Source organism: Sebastes umbrosus, chromosome 14 (genome assembly GCF_015220745.1).
Source record: "Sebastes umbrosus isolate fSebUmb1 chromosome 14, fSebUmb1.pri, whole genome shotgun sequence".
NCBI classification, from domain to species: domain Eukaryota; kingdom Metazoa; phylum Chordata; class Actinopteri; order Perciformes; family Sebastidae; genus Sebastes; species Sebastes umbrosus.
In genome coordinates this window covers 31353518-31376626 of record NC_051282.1, presented here as the reverse complement: position 1 = coordinate 31376626, position 23109 = coordinate 31353518, and the positions used below count along the sequence as shown (strand labels likewise).

Below are 23109 nucleotides of genomic sequence, written 5' to 3'. Positions count from 1 at the left end.
GCGCTATAAACCCCCGACTACGTTGTTGCGGGGTTATAATGAATCAATATTCTGTTACTGTAATGACTATTTCTCTCCTCACATGTCCTCAGAATCATCTTGTAGTGTACCGTTTAGCTGTAAAATGAGAAAGTTTGTGACATTGGCAGCCATGTTGAGATCAAGTTGAAGGAAATACCAAGCCCCGCCCACCAGCCGGAGAACAGCCAATAGGAACGCTCTCTCTCTGAAATGACCTGTGATTGGTCAAAGTCTCCTGTCATGTTCTAGATTCCTTAAAGCCTGAAAACAGAGCCATGAGGAGGAGCAGAAGTTTAGTTTTCTCTCCTTGAATTACAACAAGCTGAAAGGTTATTATGGGATTTCTTGTCCAATGATGCTATAAGTTTTGTTGCCTACTGAAGCTTTAAAACAAAGATACATGAATAATAAATTGTTTTTGGTGCCAAAGAACAATTAAAGGTGAGCGCTCACCTGGAATCACTAAAGTAAAGAATGACTTCTGGGCTCAGACCAACATGTTAACAAACACATTAAGTTACACATTTTACACAATACGCTTGTTGAGGGTCAGATGAGAAGATCAGTGTCATTCTAATATTGTTTTATATATATATATAATTTGTATTGACTGAAAACAGGTATTAGGGGTTACACGCTGGTCCTGAATGTTTTTGAAGCTTCATTAATATTCTCATTAGTTTTCTTTCCCCTGATGTCATATAATGGTATAAATTATGAACAATTTGTGGGTAAATCAACAGTATAACATAATAAACAACATTTGTTAAAGTGTTATTTATTATTAGTAGTATTAAATGGTAATTAAAAACACTGACTTCAGGAAGATTGTAAAACTAGTAAACTATTGTTAAAGTCTTGACAAGATGCAGACTGAGGAGGAGTCAATGCAAAACTCAGATGTCTTCCACCTCTACTTATCTGACTGCAGAGAGGAGGACAGAGGACAGTGGACACACAGTTTAACATGATGGACTATAGGACAGGACTGCTGCTTTTAACCATCTGCTGCTGCACAGGTCAACATTTACACTGATGTTGAGTTGAAAGGTTTTATTTGTGTAACTGACATATTTCTCATGATGTATTTCTATATCTTGACAGGTGTTGATGGTCAGACTCTGACAGAATCTGAACCAGTGATTAAAAGACCTGGAGAATCCCACAGACTGACCTGTACAGCCTCTGGATTCACATTCAGCAACTACTATATGGCCTGGGTCAGACAGGCTCCTGGAAAAGGACTGGAGTGGATCGCTCGTATAGGCACATCTAGTTCTCCTATCAGTTACTCCCAGTCAGTCCAGGGGAGATTCACCATCTCCAGAGATGACTCCAGCAGTAAACTTTATCTACAGATGAACAGTGTGAAGACCGAGGACACAGCAGTGTATTACTGTGCCAGAGACACACAGTGAGAGACGATAATAGGAGAGTCATACAAAAACTACTTCCTCTATTTACCACCACCACTGGGAACACTCTGTTATCTCAGCATCACTGGTCGTGCTGATTTTAATGAAGATGTTTTTATCAATTATGATTAGAATTCCTCTGAACAGGATCCATCAACATATTTTTAATGCCACAATCGATATCTTTACTTAATTTCAGTCTATGTGGAGTTAGACCACTTTTATTGTGGTAGTCTGAGTAACGTGACGTCATATCCGTTCCGTATCCGTCAACCAAAACAAACCTCAGAGGGTCTAAAACGTTGGAGGGTCAGCGTGGATACGACCTGCACCCTCACATGTTAAATCCAGCGTGGTAAACACTACACATCCAGTAAAGGATGGAAACACTTTGGGTTTCACACATTGACAGGAAAAGCAGAGCTAGACAGAGCAGAGCTAAAGCTGCATGCTAACTCTGTTAGATAGAAAAGTTTAGACTTTAGGCGTTTGCTGTAGCGCCACCATCAGGACTATTGGACAGCAGAGGTCAAGCATCTCTGACAGTCCATCAAGTTCAGACTCAAACAATCACCTCACCAGGTTGTTAGAGGCTGTAAAAAAACTAGAGAGGAACCTAGAGTCAGGACTAGAGAGACCTGAGACAAATCAGATGGAGTTATAGATTACACCGATTGCAGACGGTAACCCCACATGAAGTTTGTGGCTATCTGCAGCAAACCAATTCATTCATGTATCACTGGATTATTAGAGTAGTCCGGTGATACAGTCTCATACTGGTGTCATGGCCGTCTGGATGTGAAGATGATTGTCTAAAAAACCTGGAAATTTAAGTTCATGTTTTAAATAATAAATACATCTTCATTGACTACTTGTGCCAGGACAGTCCACCCTTCTTTTATAGCCAGTCGGTGTCGTTCTCTATGCAAAGTGAACTTCCTCACAGTCTGCTATAAAGACTTGATATCATGCTGTCAGCTGCAGCAGAAGAAGAGAAGCTCCCATCACTTCAACACCAACCATGTTGTCTGTAGCTCTGCTGCTGCTGCTGCTGCTGGCTGCTGGATCCTGTGAGTCTCACTGAGGCAGAGACACTGACAGTATGATCACAGCACACCGACTGTTCACCGTTATTACACTGATTCACTGTTCAACATGTTCTCCTCCACAGGTGTGAAGGGTGAACAGTTGACTCAGCCAGCCTCTGTGACTGTGCAGCCAGGTCAACGTCTGACCATCACCTGTCAGGTCTCTTATTCTCTTGGCAGCTACCGCACAGCTTGGATCAGACAGCCTGCAGGGAAAGGACTGGAGTGGATTAGTAGGGACGAAGATGTCAAAGATTCACTGAAGAACAAGTTCAGTATCAGTTTAGACTCTTCCAGCAACACAGTGACTCTAAACGGACAGAACGTGCAGCCTGAAGACTCTGCTGTGTATTACTGTGCCAGACAGCCACAACAACACAAACCATCAGTAGACCTGAACAAAAACCCCTCAGTGCCTGAACACTTGTAACATGAAGCCACCAGAGGAGGAGCCCTCAGACCACTAGTGATTTCAACACCAGCTCACTGTCACACTGAAGACAGAAACAGACCTAAACCCCCCTGAGACCGCCCGCGATCCCAACTGACTGTACTGTCTTTCAGAGGCTCTAGTAGGTTCAGTTTTAGGGTTAGAGTGAAGACACAGATATCATATGAAACTAGAAAACATAACGAATCCATTGGTACCAACCATGTCATGCTAGCATGTCGGGAAGGAAATAAATAACGCTCCAAAGTTGGGCTAAATACAGACATTCCCACACTGTAAACAATTGCTGTGAATTTACAGCAGAATTTCAACAGTATTAACCTGTTATTGCTAAAAACAGTGCTTTACTGTTAATACAAAAGAAAATCTGTTAAATTATGCTCATAGGCCGTTTTTTAACTGAACTATAATGTATTCTTAAAAAACAGCACTTTACTGCTGATCAGCTGTCTAAAGTATCATGAATAACAGTTTGATGCAGTATTTTTTGAATTCTGGGAAGAGCAATTTCACCTGATCTGCACATGTGAGGCTGGATCCGTTCTTTTCTTCATCCATTCCCATCTTACTGATTATTTGGTAAGTAGTAATTTTATTTAATTAATAAATCTGTGCAAAGGTTATCAGTGATGTTTCCAGTTAGTTTGCATTACTGAATATGTGCATGTCATGATAGAGGGATTCAACAGCTAGCTAGAATTTCACAGATGATTGCACATTAATCGGACAACACAAGGAGCTCGTTTTAATATCTATGTATTCAAGTTAATATCTAAGTTAATGTGCTGACACATGTATTTTGCCAGTGAATTCATGCATAACGACGGTGTATACATTTTACAGTCTATGGAAGTCCCTTCAACATTTAAAGTAACATTAAGACTTCAGTGCATGTTGGTTATTGGGTGGTAATTCAGCAGAGCAGATACAAAATTGAAGGCAAGGTTATTTACTAGCTAACTAGTGTTTTTGAATGATATCTGAAAACCACATGTTCTATAGATCAGATGGTCAGAATATTCATAATTGATCAAAAAACGGTTTCTCAACCAGTAATGCACACCACTCAACACAATTCATTTCAAACATTGACTAAAAATCCATGAAGTTGACTGAGGAAAATTCTTTCTAAGTTTCAGGTGAAACAGCAGGAAGCTATTGGCGCTGGACGGTCAGCCTTGAGGGCCACTTCATATGTGAGGGGATCCAGCCCACCTTCTTGATGGGACTTGCTGCATTATTTTCCACCTTCTACACCTGCACGCTCAAATTAATCTCAAGGTTAGATACTTTCAGTAAAACCTGTATCTTTATTGTGGCATTAATCTAAGTGATTCACACAACTTGATTTTTACACAGTACCTGAAGAAACACTATCATTTTTCAGGTGCACCGTAGGAATAAACCCTGAGAGAGGCACCAAGGATGGACAGGGCAAAGTCTTCTCAAAGAAAACTGGCAAATTCACGAGCTACAAGACAAGACTACAACCGTATATCCACATGTATCCACTCTGCTGATGGGACTCATGGACTTGAGTGGGACTTCATTTAAAATGGTGAGTTTACATTACATACATGATAAGAGGAAATGAGTACACACGCTGATTTTGTATGTGAGAAGTTACAATGAAAGTTGTGTTGGAACTCATATATCTCTCTCTCACACAGTCAGCGGGCTACCAAGGCTGGATTGAGAGAACTGGTGTCTTTGACTGGGCCATAACTCATTCACTAACTCACTCCCCCATTATCGCCCAATACTTGGACTTCCACACTTATCCATGTGCCTTGTTAGAGCCTGAATATTCATACTTGGACATGATGTCACATGTCTGGTGGTGTTGGTGCTCATTATGATATAAGGCAAAATATTATTTGAGAGTTTTGTTTTAACTCTATGATATAGCTCAACTGTCTGTAACTGTTCCACAAAGTAAGATTAGTAAGATTGACAGATGTCTTCAGAAATGCTATTTCTTCTGAAATTTGGTTTGTTATCTGTGTCAGGTTTTTGTTGGCGCTGTGTTGAACTTCATATGAAAATAAAAAGTAAAGTGCAATAAGATAAGCTGTAGATTTTCTTTTCTCACACATTGTACATGATTGTAAAAGCAGTGAATTAGCTCTGTTCTTCACTCACATGTTTTTATGGTTTGCATTCTGTGCTTGTAGCCATATAGACAGACATTTTGGGCATCATAGCCTTAATTATAGCCTTTTTCTTAACAAGTGCCTTTAATTGTATTTAGTGTGACTATTCCTTTGTCTGTAACCTGCTAAGTCTATTCATATAGGCAAAAAATAATGTTTATTAAAATGTATGTAAAAAATACAACCTAAATAGTGCATTAAAACAAATCAGTAAGATAATGTAAAAGAAAGGGGAAAAACAGCTATATAATGTATCTTTAAACAGTAAATTAACTATAAAATACTGTGAAATTAATCAAAAAACCTGTATATACTGTATTTTTCATTAACAGTACAAAGCTGTAAATTTCAGCGACAGTATAATAATGTTAATTTTACAGTAGAATAATGGCAACCCTGCTTCCAGCTCTTTACTGTTATTTTACTGGGAAATTCTTAACAGTGCACTTTATGATAATCACATGTAGTATAAATGTGTTATTGTCTCCTATTCTAAAATGGTGTGTTTGAATATTTCTGCATACTGGGGTCCCTAAAGAGTGTTGAATTACATAAATTGGGTATCACTGTAAAGCTGACACTCTTGTGGATCCAATGAGCTCAACTGTATTCATGTGTGATGATGTTAGTCCCCATAGGAGACATTTCATTGTAGCGAGACCATTGTGGTGACCTCTAGGATAATCACAGCCTCATGAAACTCTACAGCCACAAACTAGAGACCTAGAACATTCAGAGGATGGATGGATCAAACTAGAGACCTAGAGCATTCAGAGGATGGATGGCTTTCCCAGCTAGATTGACAATAAGGGGGCTTCTGAGCAGTTTACACAACACAAGTGCTCGCCAGCCAATCGCCAAAAAAAATACAATTCTTACAGAAATCTCCAAAATGTCAAAAGTTTTTGATCCCAAATCACAGCATGGCTTTTTCTATGGTGTTCCTCAAGGTCTTGGTGTCTTAATGTGGTATTTTGGAGGGATTATTGATCATTTTTATCAATTCTCAGGGTGGAGAGAGTCGCCGTGGTGACGGATTTAGTGTATATGTATAGGTGGACATCATCAGCGTAGAAGTTGAAGTGGGGGTCATGATGACGGATGATATTACAGAGGAAAGCTTCCATGTGATTTTCAGATTTTACACCATTTTCTTTTTTCGTGAAAAATTCTGATATTAACACATTTTACAGCGGTAAAAAAGGAGCATTTATATATCTAGAAAGTTAACTGGTTTACAACTAGACCAAAATAAAGTATGCATTGTGCAGTAAAATGTACTTAAAGTAAAAGTATGCATTGTGCAGTTAAGTATATTTGAAGTATTTAAAGTAAAAGTATGCACTGTGCAGTAAAAAATACTTAAAGTGCTTAAAGTAAAAGTATGCATTGTGCAGTAAAATGTACTTAAAGTATTTAAAGTAAAAGTATGCATTGTGCTGTAAAATGTACTTAAAGTAAAAGTATGCATTGTGCAGTAAAATGTAATTAAAGTGCTTAAAGTAAAAGTATGCATTGTGCAGTTAAGTATATTTGAAGTATTAAAAGTAAAAGTATATACTGTGCAGTAAAATATACTTAAAGTACTTAAAGTAAAAGTATGCATTGTGCAGTAAAATATACTTAAAGTACTTAAAGTAAAAGTATGCACTGTGCAGTAAAATGTATTATATATCACTCAAAATGTGTGAATAAATGCAGTTAGGTGTTAATAAATGTAAATATAATACATTCACGTTTTAAAAGTTGACAGTAAAACAAAGTTAACAGTAGTTTTATTTCTGTAAATGAGATTTTTTCTAAATGTTTGTGATCGTGTAATGACATTAAGATATGAGATGTGAAGCAGAGGTGATTTCCAGGCATGTTTTCACTCTGCAGATATAAAAACAGTGAACAGACTCTTCTATTGGCTCCAGTTAGACCAACATTGATGCTTCATATATGTTTGATTCTATATATGCAAACTCAGTGAGCTTCAGCTATAAAACATCACATCAGGCTGTCAGAGGAGTTCACAGCACGTCAGCTTCAACATCAACCATGTTCTCTGGAGTTCTGCTGCTGCTGTTGGCAGCTGGATGTGAGTCTCTCTGGATCTGTCAACACTTCTTCTTTTACAGTACAACTTGATATTTTTGAGACAAAAAACATTTTCTTGTTTTTTTAACAGGTGTGAAGGGTGAAACGTTGACTCAGCCAGCCTCTGTGACTGTGCAGCCAGGTCAACGTCTGACCATCACCTGTCAGGTCTCTTATTCTGTTAGCAGCTACTACACAGCTTGGATCAGACAGCCTGCAGGGAAAGGACTGGAGTGGATCGGAATGAGAGTTGGTACAAGCACACACTACAAAGATTCACTGAAGAACAAGTTCAGTATTGACTCAGACTCTTCCAGCAACACAGTGACTCTAAACGGACAGAACGTGCAGCCTGAAGACTCTGCAGTGTATTACTGTGCCAGAGACACACACTGGTTAAAGTTACCATAGAAGCTGTACAAAAACCTTAAAGGATGTATTCTTACAAAGACCAACAGGGGGCAGTAGGAGACCTAAAATATGATGGCAGTAAAGAGCAGTATAAACAACGCCACTAGATGAGCTGCAGGTGATTTTGTGGTGTTTGACTTCCTGTTTGTTTTTTACCAACAATGTGATGCTGAATAACTGACTGAGTCTCAGTTTTATTGAGACTGTTGATGTCTAAATGTGGTTTTCTTTCCTCTGTGTTGGTTTGTAAAAGATAACAGCATGACTTTTAAGTTTTGTTTGAAATAGTAATCACATTCACATCCTCTAACAGACTGTAGAACTGGGTAACAACTGGTGTCATTCAGCAATTACACATTTGATTGATCAAAATCACATGTGGAGTTCCCCACATGTCCTTTCTCAGGCCTCTACATGCTCCCACTACTTAGTTTATGGAAAACAACGAAATCTGCCAACAGCTGAGTCCTCCCTGTGAGGAGGAGTCAATGCAAAACTCAGATGTCTTCCACCTCTACTTATCTGACTGCAGAGAGGAGGACAGAGGACAGTGGACACACAGTTTAACATGATGGACTATAGGACAGGACTGCTGCTTTTAACCATCTGCTGCTGGACAGGTCAACATTTACACTGATGTTGAGTTGACATAGTTTTTATTTGTGTAACTGATATATTTCTCATGATGTATTTTTATATCTTGACAGGTGTTGATGGTCAGACTCTGACAGAATCTGAACCAGTGATTAAAAGACCTGGAGAATCCCACAGACTGACCTGTACAGCCTCTGGGTTTGATTTTAGTAGCTACTGGATGGCCTGGATCAGACAGGCTCCTGGAAAAGGACTGGAGTGGATTTCAATTATCGAATATGACAGTGATCGCATCTACTACTCCCAGTCAGTTCAGGGCCGGTTCACCATCTCCAGAGACAACAACAGACAGCAGCTGTATCTGCAGATGAACAGTCTGAGGACTGAAGACTCTGCTGTTTATTATTGTGCTCGAGACCCACAGTGACTGGAGTTGGTTGAGCAGCTGTACAAAATCCTACAGGACTCATTCTGACTGGTCTGGTTGAAGAAAAGCATGAAGTATTCTTTGCATTTTTTATATATTTATGTTTTTAATGTTTACATGATACAGTTTGCTATATATATATTTTTAAATAATAAATTAATCTTTGTCCTAGCATTATGCACACTCCTTAAAACTTCCCATTACTGATAACAGCATTTAACTTCATTGTTTACAAAGTGAATTTATTTGACTCCTACCTATATCACGTATGGAGGTTAATACTTTATTTTTAATGTTTTTTCATCTTTAAGAATGTAAAATAATAAAGTCATTAAATAATTACTGTTGTGTTTATAATTTCTAAAAGATGTGGAGAGTGAAGTGAATCATGAATCTGATAAATGTTTGAAATTATATACATAATACACACATAATATAATATATTTAAGCAATAAAAATGAAAAGCTGAGTTATTAGTTCATTTAAATAAACTTTAGTCAGCTGATATCATCAGTATGTAAATCAGCCTCCTTTTGTGTTGCCTCATAAAGAAGTTTAGATGGAGACGGCCAAAAACCACGAAGCCAAACTCGAGGCTTAAAAAAAAGTCAAATCAAAGCAGCGCTACAAGTTTACTAAATTAACCATCTAGATGGTGATATTTAAGTCCATATAAGATCTTTCATAAAAATATGTACTTTAAATAAAAACTGATTCCTCTCTGGTCACTAGAGAAGACACACTGTTTACACCTTCAACTGATTCAAATGACATTTAAAAGATGATTCAACAATATGCAAATGAAGGTGACTTCTAAAGAAGTGAGTGAGTGTCAGTGAGAGACAGAAGAGCTCCATCAGCTCAGCTTCAACATCAACCATGTTCTCTGGAGCTCTGATACTGCTGCTGGCAGCTGGATCCTGTGAGGAGCTTTCACTGGATTCACACTAATAAACACATTAGAAACACTGAATAGTCAGATGAATGATGGAGATAATGTTGATTTGTGTTTCCACAGGTGTGAACAGTATTGATCTCATCCAGCCAGACTCAATGGTTGTGCAGCCTGGACAGTCTTTGACCATCACCTGTCAGGTCTCTGGTTATTCTCTGACTGATAACAGCTATGCAACCGGTTGGATCAGACAGTGTGAAGGAAAACCAATGGACTGGATTTTACATCGGTGGGGAACAAGTGGCCTTGTTCAAAATAATGCTCTGAAGAACAAGTTCAGCTACAGCAGAGACACTTCTGCTGGAACAGTGACTCTAAACGGACAGAACGTGCAGCCTGAAGACTCTGCTGTGTATTACTGTGCCAGACAGCCACAACAACACAAACCATCAGTAGACCTGAACAAAAACCCCTCAGTGCCTGAACACTTGTAACATGAAGCCACCAGAGGAGGAGCCCTCAGACCACTAATGATTGAAAAGCTCTTCATCTAACAGGAAACAAAACAGAAATAACAGACTTCCTTTGACTGAAAAACATGACTGATGAACACTAAATCAACAGTAGAACATAATGAACCACATTCATTAAGGTGCTATTTGGTGTTAGTTTTGTTTTAATTAAAATTGAATTAACAATACTTTATATTGTTAAACTGCTAAACTATTGTCAAAGTCTTCACACGATGCAGACTGAGCTGAATAATGAAAGACAACCAAAATGATATATAATGTGTTTGTCGACCTATTGCACAAATTCTACTGGGAGGAATGACTCCTGTACATTAAACATTCATTCTCCAGTTTCACCAAACAGGAACTGAGATCCATTCAGATCCAGTTCTACACTGAGAGGAGGAGTCAATGCAAAACTCAGATGTCTTCCACCTCTACTTATCTGACTGCAGAGAGGAGGACAGAGGACAGTGGACACACAGTTTAACATGATGGACTATAGGACAGGACTGCTGCTTTTAACCATCTGCTGCTGGACAGGTCAACATTTACACTCAACTTTTAGTTGATGTTTTCTTTTTAGTTGTTAGCTTGTTGCATGATAGTTTTCTTTGCCATCTTGACAGGTGTTGATGGTCAGACTCTGACAGAATCTGAACCAGTGACTAAAAGACCTGGAGAATCCCACAGACTGACCTGTACAGCCTCTGGATTCACACTCAGCAGCTACCCTATGGACTGGGTCAGACAGGCTCCTGGAAAAGGACTGGAGTGGATCGCTTTTGTACACACAGGCAGTTCTCATATATACTACTCCCAGTCAGTCCAGGGGAGATTCACCATCTCCAGAGATGACTCCAGCAGTAAAGTCTATCTACAGATGAACAGTCTGAAGACCGAGGACACAGCAGTGTATTACTGTGCCAGAGACACAGTGAGAGACGATAATAGGAGAGTCATACAAAAACTACTTCCTCTATTTACCACCACCACTGGGAACACTCTGTTATCTCAGCATCACTTTATGTTTGTAATACTGTTGATTAAATTCTCTGTATTAGTGTGGTGAAACTGGGTCCACATGTCTTAATAAGTACATGCATCAAGATCATTAAAAAACGCACATTTTGTTAACATTTTAAAACAGAAAGCTTCCATGTGATTTGCAGATTTTACACCATTTTCTTTTTTCATGAAAAAGTCTGATATTAACACATTTTACAGCGATAAAAAAGGAGCATTTATATATTTAGAAAGTTAACTGGTTTACAACCAAGACGGCGACGGACAAAAACCAAGATGGTGACGGCGAAAATGTCGAACTCGAGGCTTCAAAGCTGTAGTCCACTAACCAATGGGTGACGTCATGGTGACTACGTCCACTTCTTATATTCAGTCTATGGTTGGGACAGTTTATCGTGACTCACAGCAACGCCTGCATTTATAAGAAGACGACCTTATTGTGATGAAAACTTTACAATATTCTGTTTTTAGACATTAACTCACTAACTTCCAGAGTTTTAAAACATATCTTTACATTAAATCAAATCAAAGCAGCGCTACAAGTTTACTAAATTAACCATCTAGATGGTGACATTTAAGTCCATATAAGATCTTTCATAAAAATATGTACTTTAAATAAAAACTGATTTCTCTCTGGTCTCTAGAGAAGACACACTGTTTACACCTTCAACTGATTCAAATGACATTTAAAAGATGATTCAACAATATGCAAATGAAGGTGACTTCTAAAGAAGTGAGTGAGTGTCAGTGAGAGACAGAAGAGCTCCATCAGCTCAGCTTCAACATCAACCATGTTCTCTGGAGCTCTGATACTGCTGCTGGCAGCTGGATCCTGTGAGGAGCTTTCACTGGATTCACACTAATAAACACATTAGAAACACTGAATAGTCAGATGAATGATGGAGATAATGTTGATTTGTGTTTCCACAGGTGTGAACAGTATTGATCTCATCCAGCCAGACTCAATGGTTGTGCAGCCTGGACAGTCTTTGACCATCACCTGTCAGGTCTCTGGTTATTCTCTGACTGATAACAGCTATGCAACCGGTTGGATCAGACAGTGTGAAGGAAAACCAATGGACTGGATTTCCCATCAGTGGGGAACAAGTGGCCTTGTTCAAAATAATGCTCTGAAGAACAAGTTCAGCTACAGCAGAGACACTTCTGCTCGAACAGTGACTCTAAACGGACAGAACGTGCAGCCTGAAGACTCTGCTGTGTATTACTGTGTCAGACAGCCAGACAGCCACAACAACACAAACCATCAGTAGACCTGAACAAAAACCCCTCAGTGCCTGAACACTTGTAACATGAAGCCACCAGAGGAGGAGCCCTCAGACCACTAATGATTTCAACACCAGCTCACTGTCACACTGAAGACAGAAACAGACCTAAAACCCCCCTGAGACCGCCCGCGATCCGACTGACTTTACTGTCTTTCAGAGGCTCTAGTAGGTTCAGTTTTAGGGTTAGAGTGAAGACACAGATATCAGATGAAACTAGAAAACCTAAAGAATCCATTAGTACCAACCATGTCGTTCTACCATGTTGGGAAGGAAGTAAATAACGTCCAAAGTTGGGCTAAATACAGACATACCCACTTTATGATAATCACATGTAGTATAAATGTGTTATTTTCTCCTATTCTAAAATGGTGTATTTGAATATTTCTGCCTACTGGGGTCCCTAAACAGTCTTGAGTTACATAAATTGGGAATCACTGTAAAGCTGAGACTCTTGTGGATCCAATGAGCCCAACTGTATTCATGTGTGATGATGTTAGTCCCCATAGGAGACATTTCATTGTAGTGAGACCATTTATTTTAAAACTTGACCTCACAGTATAAAATGACCTGTGGTGACCTCTAGGATAATCACAGCCTCATGAAACTCTAATGCCACAAACTAGAGACCTAGAGCATTCAGAGGATGGATGGATCAAACTAGAGACCTAGAGCATTCAGAGGATGGATGGCTTTCCCAGCTAGATTGATAATAAGGGGGTTTCTGAGCAATTTACAGTGTAAACTGCTCAGAAACCCCCTTGACTGCCACAGTGACTGGAGTTGGTTGAGCAGCTGTACAAAATCCTACAGGACTCATTCTGACCACAATCATGATGAACGTCTTCACTTGAAGTATTCCCAGAAACTGATAGGATACAGTTACACTGAACACTTTGTGAGAACCAGTAATGTTTGATTAGAAACACATTTCTAAACAGAGATGTGAATGTAGAAATCATATCACTAAATAGGCATATTCTTGCTTATTCCATAACAGAGCTGCATTAAACACAGCAGCTGAACAATAAACAGCATTTGTGTAGTTAAATGTTTTGTTTTTTCTAATTGTCTAACCTGAGATTGAAATCTTTACTTCTTTTAGTTTGCAGGAGTTTGGAGTGAAGTTAAACTATCAATATGCACAGAGTTCTGCAGGGACTGTGGATCGAGACAATAAATAGATGTTCAACTGTTCAACTTATCTACTGTTTTGTTTAGTCTTCTTCATTGTGATATAAAAAAATATGTTTTATACACTATTGACAATTGCTGCAACAACTTGTGAGACATCATAGAGCATGGGATGACCATCATATACTTCTATCATACAAATCATTTTAATTAATTAATTAATTAATTAATTAATTAATGTTTATTTCTGATTCATGACTAGAACAACTTGACTCATCTCAGATTAATCTCCAGGTTTCCAGCTTTCAGATGATGTACACCACTTCTATGTGACATCTACTGTTGACCTGCTATCTCCCCCTAAAGTCAACCTGTATCCCTTTAAATAAAGAGTAAAAAGGCTCTATTGTGGCTCTCAGAGGGTTAAAAGCAGAATGTGAAGCAGGAGGAGCTTCCTTTAAACAAATTCTCACAGCGATCCAGTTTACATCATATTTAAAGGGAGACTCGTGGAGCTGAGGACATCAGTGCAGCGTGAACATGGCTGACAGAAAGCTAACACTCTTGCTGGTTGCTCTGTTTGTTTCGACTGGTGCTGAAGGTCAGACCATAACAGAGTCGGAACCAGCAGTTAGAAAACCTGGAGAATCACACAGACTCACTTGCACAACATCAGGATTTAGTTTTACAAGCTCAGTTTGGAACTGGATCAGACAGCCTCCTGGAAAAGGACTGGAGTGGATCGCTTATGTTTATAGTACCGACATCCGTTACTCCCAGTCAGTCCAGGGGAGATTCACCATCTCCAGAGATGACTCCAGCAGTAAAGTCTATCTACAGATGAACAGTCTGAAGACCGAGGACACAGCAGTGTATTACTGTGCCAGAGACACACAGTGAGAGACGATAATAGGAGAGTCATACAAAAACTACTTCCTCTATTTACCACCACCACTGGGAACACTCTGTTATCTCAGCATCACTGGTCCTGGCATGTCCTGCAACACAACCTATAAACAATACAATATTTGATGAAGACTGTTTTTATATCGGACACAACCACAAACTGATGAAGGTCAAATATACTGATTAATACAAAAGTGACTTATAAATGAACTATGAACTACCATAGTCTTCATGTCTTTGAAGGAGTTAGTTTCAGTTCCTGAGCAGCTGTTTTCCTCTAGAGGCTCAGAGTTTCTTCAAACATCTGAAACCATTAAAAGTATTTTATGTAAAAACCTGCAGACCAGCAGCACCACACTGAGTCACATCACACAGAGTACTTAAAGGAAAAGTAAAATATACTTAACTTGCTTAAAGTAAAAGTATGCATTGTGCAGTTAAGTATATTTGAAGTACTTAAAGTAAAAGTATGCATTGTGCAGTAAAATGTATCATATATCACTCAAAATGTGTGAATAAATGCAGTTAGGAGTTAATAAATGTAAATATAATACATTCACGTATTAAAAGTTGACAGTAAAACAAAGTTAACAGTAGTTTTATTTCTGTAAATGAGACTTTTTCTAAATCTTTGTGAGCGTGTAATGACATTAAATTATGAGATGTGAAGCAGAGGTGATTTCCAGGCATGTTTTCACTCTGCAGATATAAAAACAGTGAACAGACTCTTCTATTGGCTCCAGTTAGACCAACATTGATGCTTCATATATGTTTGATTCTATATATGCAAACTCAGTGAGCTTCAGCTATAAAACATCACATCAGGCTGTCAGAGGAGTTCACAGCACGTCAGCTTCAACATCAACCATGTTCTCTGGAGCTCTGCTGCTGCTGTTGGCAGCTGGATGTGAGTCTCTCTGGATCTGTCAACACTTCTTCTTTTACAGTACAACTTGGTATTTTTGTGATAAAACATGTTCTTGTTTTTTTAACAGGTGTGAAGGGTGAAACGTTGACTCAGCCAGCCTCTGTGACTGTGCAGCCAGGTCAACGTCTGACCATCACCTGTCAGGTCTCTTATTCTGTTAGCAGCCACTACACAGCTTGGATCAGACAGCCTGCAGGGAAAGGACTGGAATGGATCGGAATGGAAGCTACTGGATCCACCGCATACTACAAAGATTCACTGAAGAACAAGTTCAGTATCAGTTTAGACTCTTCCAGCAACACAGTGACTCTAAACGGACAGAACGTGCAGCCTGAAGACTCTGCTGTGTATTACTGTGCCAGACACACACAGTGAGAGACGATAATAGGAGAGTCATACAAAAACTACTTCCTCTATTTACCACCACCACTGGGAACACTCTGTTATCTCAGCATCACTGGTCCTGCTGATTTTAATGAATGAAGTTACCACTTTTATTGTTGTAGTCTGAGTAACGTGACGTCATATCCATTCCGTATTCGTCAACCAAAACAAACCTCAGAGAGTATAAAACGTTGGAGGGTCGTCGTGGATACGACCTGCACCCTCACATGTTAAATCCAGCGTGGTAAACACTACACATCCAGTAAAGGATGGAAACATTTTGGGTTTCACACATTGACAGGAAAAGCAGAGCTAGACAGAGCAGAGCTACAGCTGCATGCTAACTCTGTTAGATAGAAAAGTTTTGGACTTTAGACGTTTACTGTAGCGCCACCATCAGGACTATTAGCCCACACAGACAGGAGAGGAAGTTTAACCGAGGACTGGACCTACTGTATGTGTAACGTTTGGTTTATTTTCATATATGGGGAGGCAGAATTCCTCGGAAGAAGAAGCAGAAGAAGAAGAAGAAGAAGAAGAAAGAAGAGTGTGATGGATGATGATGATGACGATGTCTTACCTTATAGGAGTCTGGAGTGAGATCAAGTTCACTCAGCATAAATGTTTTTAAATTATAGACAAATATTACTTAAATACATTTACACCTCGTCTATAATTCTGTAGTGTTTATGTCGTTACATCAGTCAAAGACAGACAGGATACACATGCCCGTCCATGTGAGGCTGAGATTTTCAACTTTATTGTATTCAACTTTCTTCTCATGAGCTTTTAGATCTGGTTTGTTTGTGTTTAAAAGTGAAACAACAATCATAATAATGTAACAAATCAAAACAACACTGCACGATATTTGATGAAGACTGTTTTTATATCGGACTCAACCACAAACTGATGAAGGTCAAATATACTGATTAATAAAAGAGTGACTTATAAATGAACTATGAACTACCATAGTCTTCATTTATTTTAAAGAGTTAGTTTCAGTTCCTGAGCAGCTGTTTTCCTCTAGAGACTCAGAATGTCTTCAAACATCTGCAACTATTAAAAGTCTGTTATGTAAAAACCTGCAGACCAGCAGCATCACACAGAGAACTTAAAGGAAAAGGAAAATATACTTATATTATATATATTGCTTAAAGTAAAAGTATACATTGTGCAGTTAAGTGTATTTGAAGTACTTAAAGTAAAAGAATACATTGTGCAGTAAAATATACTTAAAGTAAAAGTATGCACTTTGCAGTAACATGTACTCAAAGTAAAAGTATGCATTGTGCAGATAAGTATATTTGAAGTGCTTAAAGTAAAAGTATGCATTGTGCAGTAAAATGTATTATGTATCACTCAAAATGTGTGAATAAATGCAGTTAGGAGTTAATAAATGTAGATATAATACATTCACGTATTAAAAGTTGACAGTAAAACAAAGTTAACAGTAGTTTTATTTCTGTAAATGAGACTTTTTCTAAATGTTTGTGAGCGTGTAATGACATTAAAATATGAGATGTGAAGCAGAGGTGATTTCCAGGCATGTTTTCACTCTGCAGATATAAAAACAGTGAACAGACTCTTCTATTGGCTCCAGTTAGACCAACATTGATGCTTCATATATGTTTGATTCTATATATGCAAACTCAGTGAGCTTCAGCTATAAAACATCACATCAGGCTGTCAGAGGAGTTCACAGCACGTCAGCTTCAACATCAACCATGTTCTCTGGAGCTCTGCTGCTGCTGTTGGCAGCTGGATGTGAGTCTCTCTGGATCTGTCAACACTTCTTCTTTTACAGTACAACTTGATATTTTTGTGACAAAACCTTTTCTTATTTTTTTTTAACAGGTGTGAAGGGTGAAACGTTGACTCAGCCAGCCTCTGTGACTGTGCAGCCAGGTCAACGTCTGACCATCACCTGTCAGGTCTCTTATTCTCTTAGCAGCTACTACACAGCTTGGATCAGACAGCCTGCAGGGAAAGGACTGGAGTGGATTAGTAGGGACACAAACGTCAAAGATTCATTGAAGAACAAGTTCAGTGTCAATTTAGACTCTTCCAGCAACACAGTGACTCTAAACGGACAGAACGTGCAGCCTGAAGACTCTGCTGTGTATTACTGTGCCAGAGACACACAGTGAGAGACGATAATAGGAGAGTCATACAAAAACTACTTCCTCTATTTACCACCACCACTGGGAACACTCTGTTATCTCAGCATCACTGGTCCTGGTATGGCTGATTTTAATAAAGGAAGTTACCACTTTTATTGTTGTAGTCTGAGTAACGTGACGTCATATCTTTTATTGTTGTAGTCTGAGTAACGTGACGTCATATCTTTTATTGTTGTAGTCTGAGTAACGTGACGTCATATCCATTCCGTATCCGTCAACCAAAACAAACCTCAGAGAGTATAAAACGTTGGAGAGTCAGCGCGGATACGACCTGCACCCTCACATGTTAAATCCAGCGGGGTAAACACTACACATCCAGTAAAGGATGGAAACACTTTGGGTTTCACACATTGACAGGAAAAGCAGAGCTAGACAGAGCAGAGCTAAAGCTGCATGCTAACTCTGTTAGATAGAAAAGTTTAGACTTTAGACGTTTGCTGTAGCGCCACCATCAGGACTATTGGACAGCAGAGGTAACAATCATCTCTGACAGTCCATCAATTTCAGACTCAAACAATCACCTCACCAGGTTGTTAGAAACTATAAAACAACTAGAGAGGAACCTACAGTCAGGACTAGAGAGACCTGAGACAAATCAGATGGAGTTATAGATTACACCGATTGCAGACGGTAACCCCACATGAAGTTTGTGGCTATCTGCAGCAAACCAATTCATTCATGTATCACTGGATTATTAGAGTTGTCCGGAGATACAGTCTCGTACTGGTGTCATGGCCGTCTGGATGTGAACATGATTGCCTCAAAAAAAAATGGAAATGTAAGTTCATGTTTTAAATAATAAATACATCTTCATTGATTAGATTCATTGATTCATTGATAGAAACAGACTTTCGATTTTATGAATGGTTCTTAATCTAATTTAACAGTTTTCATCAATTTAAATTCTCTGACATTAAAATCACAGATACATCACTGTATGCATAGGGCTGGATGATATGGATATAATCAAATATCACAATTTTTTGACCAAATACCTCGATATAGATGTTGTGACGATATTGTGACGATGTTGTAGGGTTGACCATTGATGCTTTTGCAACATATTTACACAATTACATTTTTGATAAATAATCATCAGTAATGTGGATATAATGACTAAGTGGGAAAAAGCAAATAATAGAAGAGCTACAACAGTCTGGTAAGTTCAGAAAAATACATCACTTAACTGTAATGTAGCTTTTAAAACCAGGAAAATACAACACTTGTGCCATATTATGATATAACAATATCCAAAATCTATGATGATATCTAGTCTCATATCATGATATTGATATTATATCTATATATTGCTCTGCAAAAACCAAGATGGTGACGGCCAAAATGTCGAACTCGAGGCTTTAAAACCGTAGTCCACTAACCAATGGGTGACGTCATGGTGACTACGTCCACTTCTTATATTCAGTCTATGGTTGGGACAGTTTATCGTGACTCACAGCAACGTCTGCATTTATAAGAAGACAACCTTATTGTGATGAAAACTTTACAATATTCTGTTTTTAGACATTAACTCACTAACTTCCAGAGTTTTAAAACATATCTTTACATTAAATCAAATCAAAGCAGCGCTACAAGTTTACTAAATTAACCATCTAGATGGTGACATTTAAGTCCATATAAGATCTTTCATAAAAATATGTACTCTAAATAAAAACTGATTTCTCTCTGGTCACTAGAGAAGACACACTGTTTACACCTTCAACTGATTCAAATGACATTTAAAAGATGATTCAACAATATGCAAATGAAGGTGACTTCTAAAGAAGTGAGTGAGTGTCAGTGAGAGACAGAAGAGCTCCATCAGCTCAGCTTCAACATCAACCATGTTCTCTGGAGCTCTGATACTGCTGCTGGCAGCTGGATCCTGTGAGGAGCTTTCACTGGATTCACACTAATAAACACATTAGAAACACTGAATAGTCAGATGAATGATGGAGATAATGTTGATTTGTGTTTCCACAGGTGTGAACAGTATTGATCTCATCCAGCCAGACTCAATGGTTGTGCAGCCTGGACAGTCTTTGACCATCACCTGTCAGGTCTCTGGTTATTCTCTGACTGATAACAGCTATGCAACCGGTTGGATCAGACAGTGTGAAGGAAAACCAATGGACTGGATTTCCCATCAGTGGGGTGGAGGAGACTTTTACCAAAATAATGCTCTGAGGAACAAGTTCAGCTACAGCAGAGACACTTCTGCTGGAACAGTGACTCTAAACGGACAGAATGTGCAGCCTGAGGACACAGCTGTGTATTACTGTGTACGTCGGCCCACAGTGATACAAACCACCAACAGACCTGCACAAATACTCAGCAACCAGCCAGACTCAACCACACACACATGTTGACAATGTCAGATAGAAAGAAAGTCACAAGCAGTTACTTTACTTTAAAAATCCTTCTGTGTTCAACTTCAAACTCTTGTCCTAAATGTTTTATCCCTGAGTTCTTGTATGTTGATGCTGAGAGAAGATGAAAAAGAACTAATTGCTTCTTTTGATGCAAAGAGATAGAAAAAGAAAAAAAATATTATATTAATATAATTGAATGTTTATTGTGAACATAGTAAATATTATACCTGCTAAATATCAGTATATTAACATTATTATTGGGAGCATGTTAACATTGAACTCAAAGCACCGCTGTGCTGAAGAACAGCCTCACATGGCTGTCGACTCTTACCTTGTTTAATGTTCTCTACATTATTTAGGACTGCTGATAGAGACGCACCGATCCAACCTTTTCAGTCCTGATACCGATAGAGATACCTGGGCTTTGGGTATCGGCCGATACCGAGTACTGATCTGATACCAGTGTTTAATTAATCAGCTGTATGGATCACTGTGTGGACGTGACTGGGATCATTCTTTAGTGTGTAAGACAACATCAGGCCTGACTTAAACATTGTGCTCTTTTTTTTTTTTAAACAAAATGTAACAAATTAATACACAATTTTATTTTATTTATACTAATTCAATTTGTATTTTATTAAAATAATAAATCGTACACCAGCAGACTCTTCTATTGGCTCCAGTTAGACCAACATTGATGCTTCATATATGTTTGATTCTATATATGCAAACTCAGTGAGCTTCAGCTATAAAACATCACATCAGGCTGTCAGAGGAGTTCACAGCACGTCAGCTTCAACATCAACCATGTTCTCTGGAGCTCTGCTGCTGCTGTTGGCAGCTGGATGTGAGTCTCTCTGGATCTGTCAACACTTCTTCTTTTACAGTACAACTTGATATTTTTGTGATAAAAAAACATGTTCTTGTTTTTTTTAACAGGTGTGAAGGGTGAAACGTTGACTCAGCCAGCCTCTGTGACTGTGCAGCCAGGTCAACGTCTGACCATCACCTGTCAGGTCTCTTATTCTCTTAGCAGCTACTGGACAGCTTGGATCAGACAGCCTGCAGGGAAAGGACTGGAGTGGATCAGAATGGGAGCTGGTTCAAGCACATACTACAAAGATTCACTGAAGAACAAGTTCAGTATCAGTTTAGCTTCTTCCAGCAACACAGTGACTCTAAACGGACAGAACGTGCAGCCTGAAGACTCTGCTGTGTATTACTGTGCCAGAGACACACACTGGTTAAAGTTACCAGAGAAGCTGTACAAAAACCTTAAAGAATGTATTCTTACAAAGACCAACAGGGGGCAGTAGGAGACCTAAAATATGATGGCAGTAAAGAGCAGTATAACAACGCCACTAGATGAGCTGCAGGTGATTTTGTGGTGTTTGACTTCCTGTTTGTTTTTTACCAACAATGTGATGCTGAATAACTGACTGAGTCTCAGTTTTATTGAGACTTGATGTCTAAATGTGGTTTTCTTTACTCTGTGTTGGTTTGTAAAAGACAACAACATGACTTTTAAGTTTTGTTTGAAATAGTAATCACATTCACATCCTCTAACAGACTGTAGAACTGGGTAACAACTGGTGTCATTCAGCAATTACACATTTGAGTGATCAAAATGACATGTGGAGTTCCCCAAATGTCCTTTCTCAGGCCTCTACATGATCCCACTACTTAGTTTATGGAAAACAACGAAATCTGCCAACAGCTGAGTCCTCCCTGTGAGGAGGAGTCAATGCAAAACTCAGATGTCTTCCACCTCTACTTATCTGACTGCAGAGAGGAGGACAGAGGACAGTGGACACACAGTTTAACATGATGGACTATAGGACAGGACTGCTGCTTTTAACCATCTGCTGCTGGACAGGTCAACATTTACACTGATGTTGAGTTGACATAGTTTTTATTTGTGTAACTGACATATTTCTCATGATGTATTTTTATATCTTGACAGGTGTTGATGGTCAGACTCTGACAGAATCTGAACCAGCGATTAAAAGACCTGGAGAATCCCACAGACTGACCTGTACAGCTTCTGGATTCACATTCAGTAGCCAATACATGAGCTGGATCAGACAGGCTCCTGGAAAAGGACTGGAGTGGATCGCTTATATAAGCACAGCTAGTACTCCTATCTACTACTCCCAGTCAGTCCAGGGGAGATTCACCATCTCCAGAGATGACTCCAGCAGTAAAGTCTATCTGCAGATGAACAGTCTGAAGACCGAGGACACAGCAGTGTATTACTGTGCCAGAGACACACAGTGAGAGACGATAATAGGAGAGTCATACAAAAACTACTTCCTCTATTTACCACCACCACTGGGAACACTCTGTTATCTCAGCATCACTTTATTTTATAATATACTGTTGATTAAATTCTCTGTATTAGTGTGGTGAAACTGGGTCCACATGTCTTAATAAGCACATGCATGAAGATCATTAAGGTGCAGAATGATGAAAACTGGACAGAAACAAGTGATGAAGGTATTTGTGTGGAACACTATACTGAACAGGAAATGTACACAAACATAGATAAAATTCATGACGCTTCTTTGTTTTAAATATCTGAAGCCAATAAAAGAAGTTCAGAGCTGTAATGTTGAACAATTAATGAACTTCTAGTCCTGTAAAACATCAATAACAACAATTCTGCTTTTTTGTGTTCACGGTCATGTTGGCGCTTGACTGTATCCCAGCATGCATTGTGGTGAAAGCAAGGGAGACATTGGACTTCAATCACAAACAAATCTCTATATGTTTGGGAGTCTCAAGTGAGTAACTTTTGTTGAATGTTAAAGTAGCTCCCATCGCTGTTTTCAACCTCTAGAGGGCAGACAA

General features: G+C 38.8%; 1 long non-coding RNA gene and 12 gene segments (V, D, J or C); all 13 read left to right on the top strand.

Annotated features, from left to right (window-relative positions):
• Positions 1–960: 960 nt before the first annotated feature.
• LOC119502144 lies at positions 961–1454 on the top strand. The segment is given in 2 exon segments: positions 961–1040; positions 1126–1454. Coding segments are annotated over 2 exon segments (366 nt in total).
• A 973-nt stretch (positions 1455–2427) lies between these two features.
• On the top strand, positions 2428–2954 carry LOC119501370. The segment is given in 2 exon segments: positions 2428–2506; positions 2608–2954. Coding segments are annotated over 2 exon segments (396 nt in total).
• A 926-nt stretch (positions 2955–3880) lies between these two features.
• On the top strand, positions 3881–4687 carry LOC119502175. Its single transcript, XR_005210016.1, has 3 exons — positions 3881–4256; positions 4363–4533; positions 4646–4687. It is a non-coding gene; the product is annotated as an uncharacterized LOC119502175 (long non-coding RNA).
• Positions 4688–7171: 2484 nt separating this feature from the next.
• Positions 7172–7621, top strand: LOC119501368. The segment is given in 2 exon segments: positions 7172–7211; positions 7302–7621. Coding segments are annotated over 2 exon segments (360 nt in total).
• Positions 7622–7868: 247 nt separating this feature from the next.
• On the top strand, positions 7869–8642 carry LOC119502139. The segment is given in 2 exon segments: positions 7869–8241; positions 8329–8642. Coding segments are annotated over 2 exon segments (366 nt in total).
• Positions 8643–9431: 789 nt separating this feature from the next.
• Positions 9432–10031, top strand: LOC119501367. The segment is given in 2 exon segments: positions 9432–9564; positions 9661–10031. Coding segments are annotated over 2 exon segments (414 nt in total).
• Positions 10032–10419: 388 nt separating this feature from the next.
• LOC119501366 lies at positions 10420–11121 on the top strand. The segment is given in 2 exon segments: positions 10420–10592; positions 10679–11121. Coding segments are annotated over 2 exon segments (495 nt in total).
• Positions 11122–11757: 636 nt separating this feature from the next.
• LOC119502127 lies at positions 11758–12483 on the top strand. The segment is given in 2 exon segments: positions 11758–11909; positions 12006–12483. Coding segments are annotated over 2 exon segments (384 nt in total).
• A 2593-nt stretch (positions 12484–15076) lies between these two features.
• On the top strand, positions 15077–15724 carry LOC119502115. The segment is given in 2 exon segments: positions 15077–15305; positions 15394–15724. Coding segments are annotated over 2 exon segments (447 nt in total).
• A 1481-nt stretch (positions 15725–17205) lies between these two features.
• Positions 17206–17878, top strand: LOC119502120. The segment is given in 2 exon segments: positions 17206–17474; positions 17565–17878. Coding segments are annotated over 2 exon segments (432 nt in total).
• A 1744-nt stretch (positions 17879–19622) lies between these two features.
• LOC119501365 lies at positions 19623–20256 on the top strand. The segment is given in 2 exon segments: positions 19623–19774; positions 19871–20256. Coding segments are annotated over 2 exon segments (429 nt in total).
• Positions 20257–20931: 675 nt separating this feature from the next.
• Positions 20932–21575, top strand: LOC119501364. The segment is given in 2 exon segments: positions 20932–21106; positions 21199–21575. Coding segments are annotated over 2 exon segments (516 nt in total).
• A 407-nt stretch (positions 21576–21982) lies between these two features.
• Positions 21983–22600, top strand: LOC119502147. The segment is given in 2 exon segments: positions 21983–22135; positions 22223–22600. Coding segments are annotated over 2 exon segments (366 nt in total).
• Positions 22601–23109: the final 509 nt, after the last annotated feature.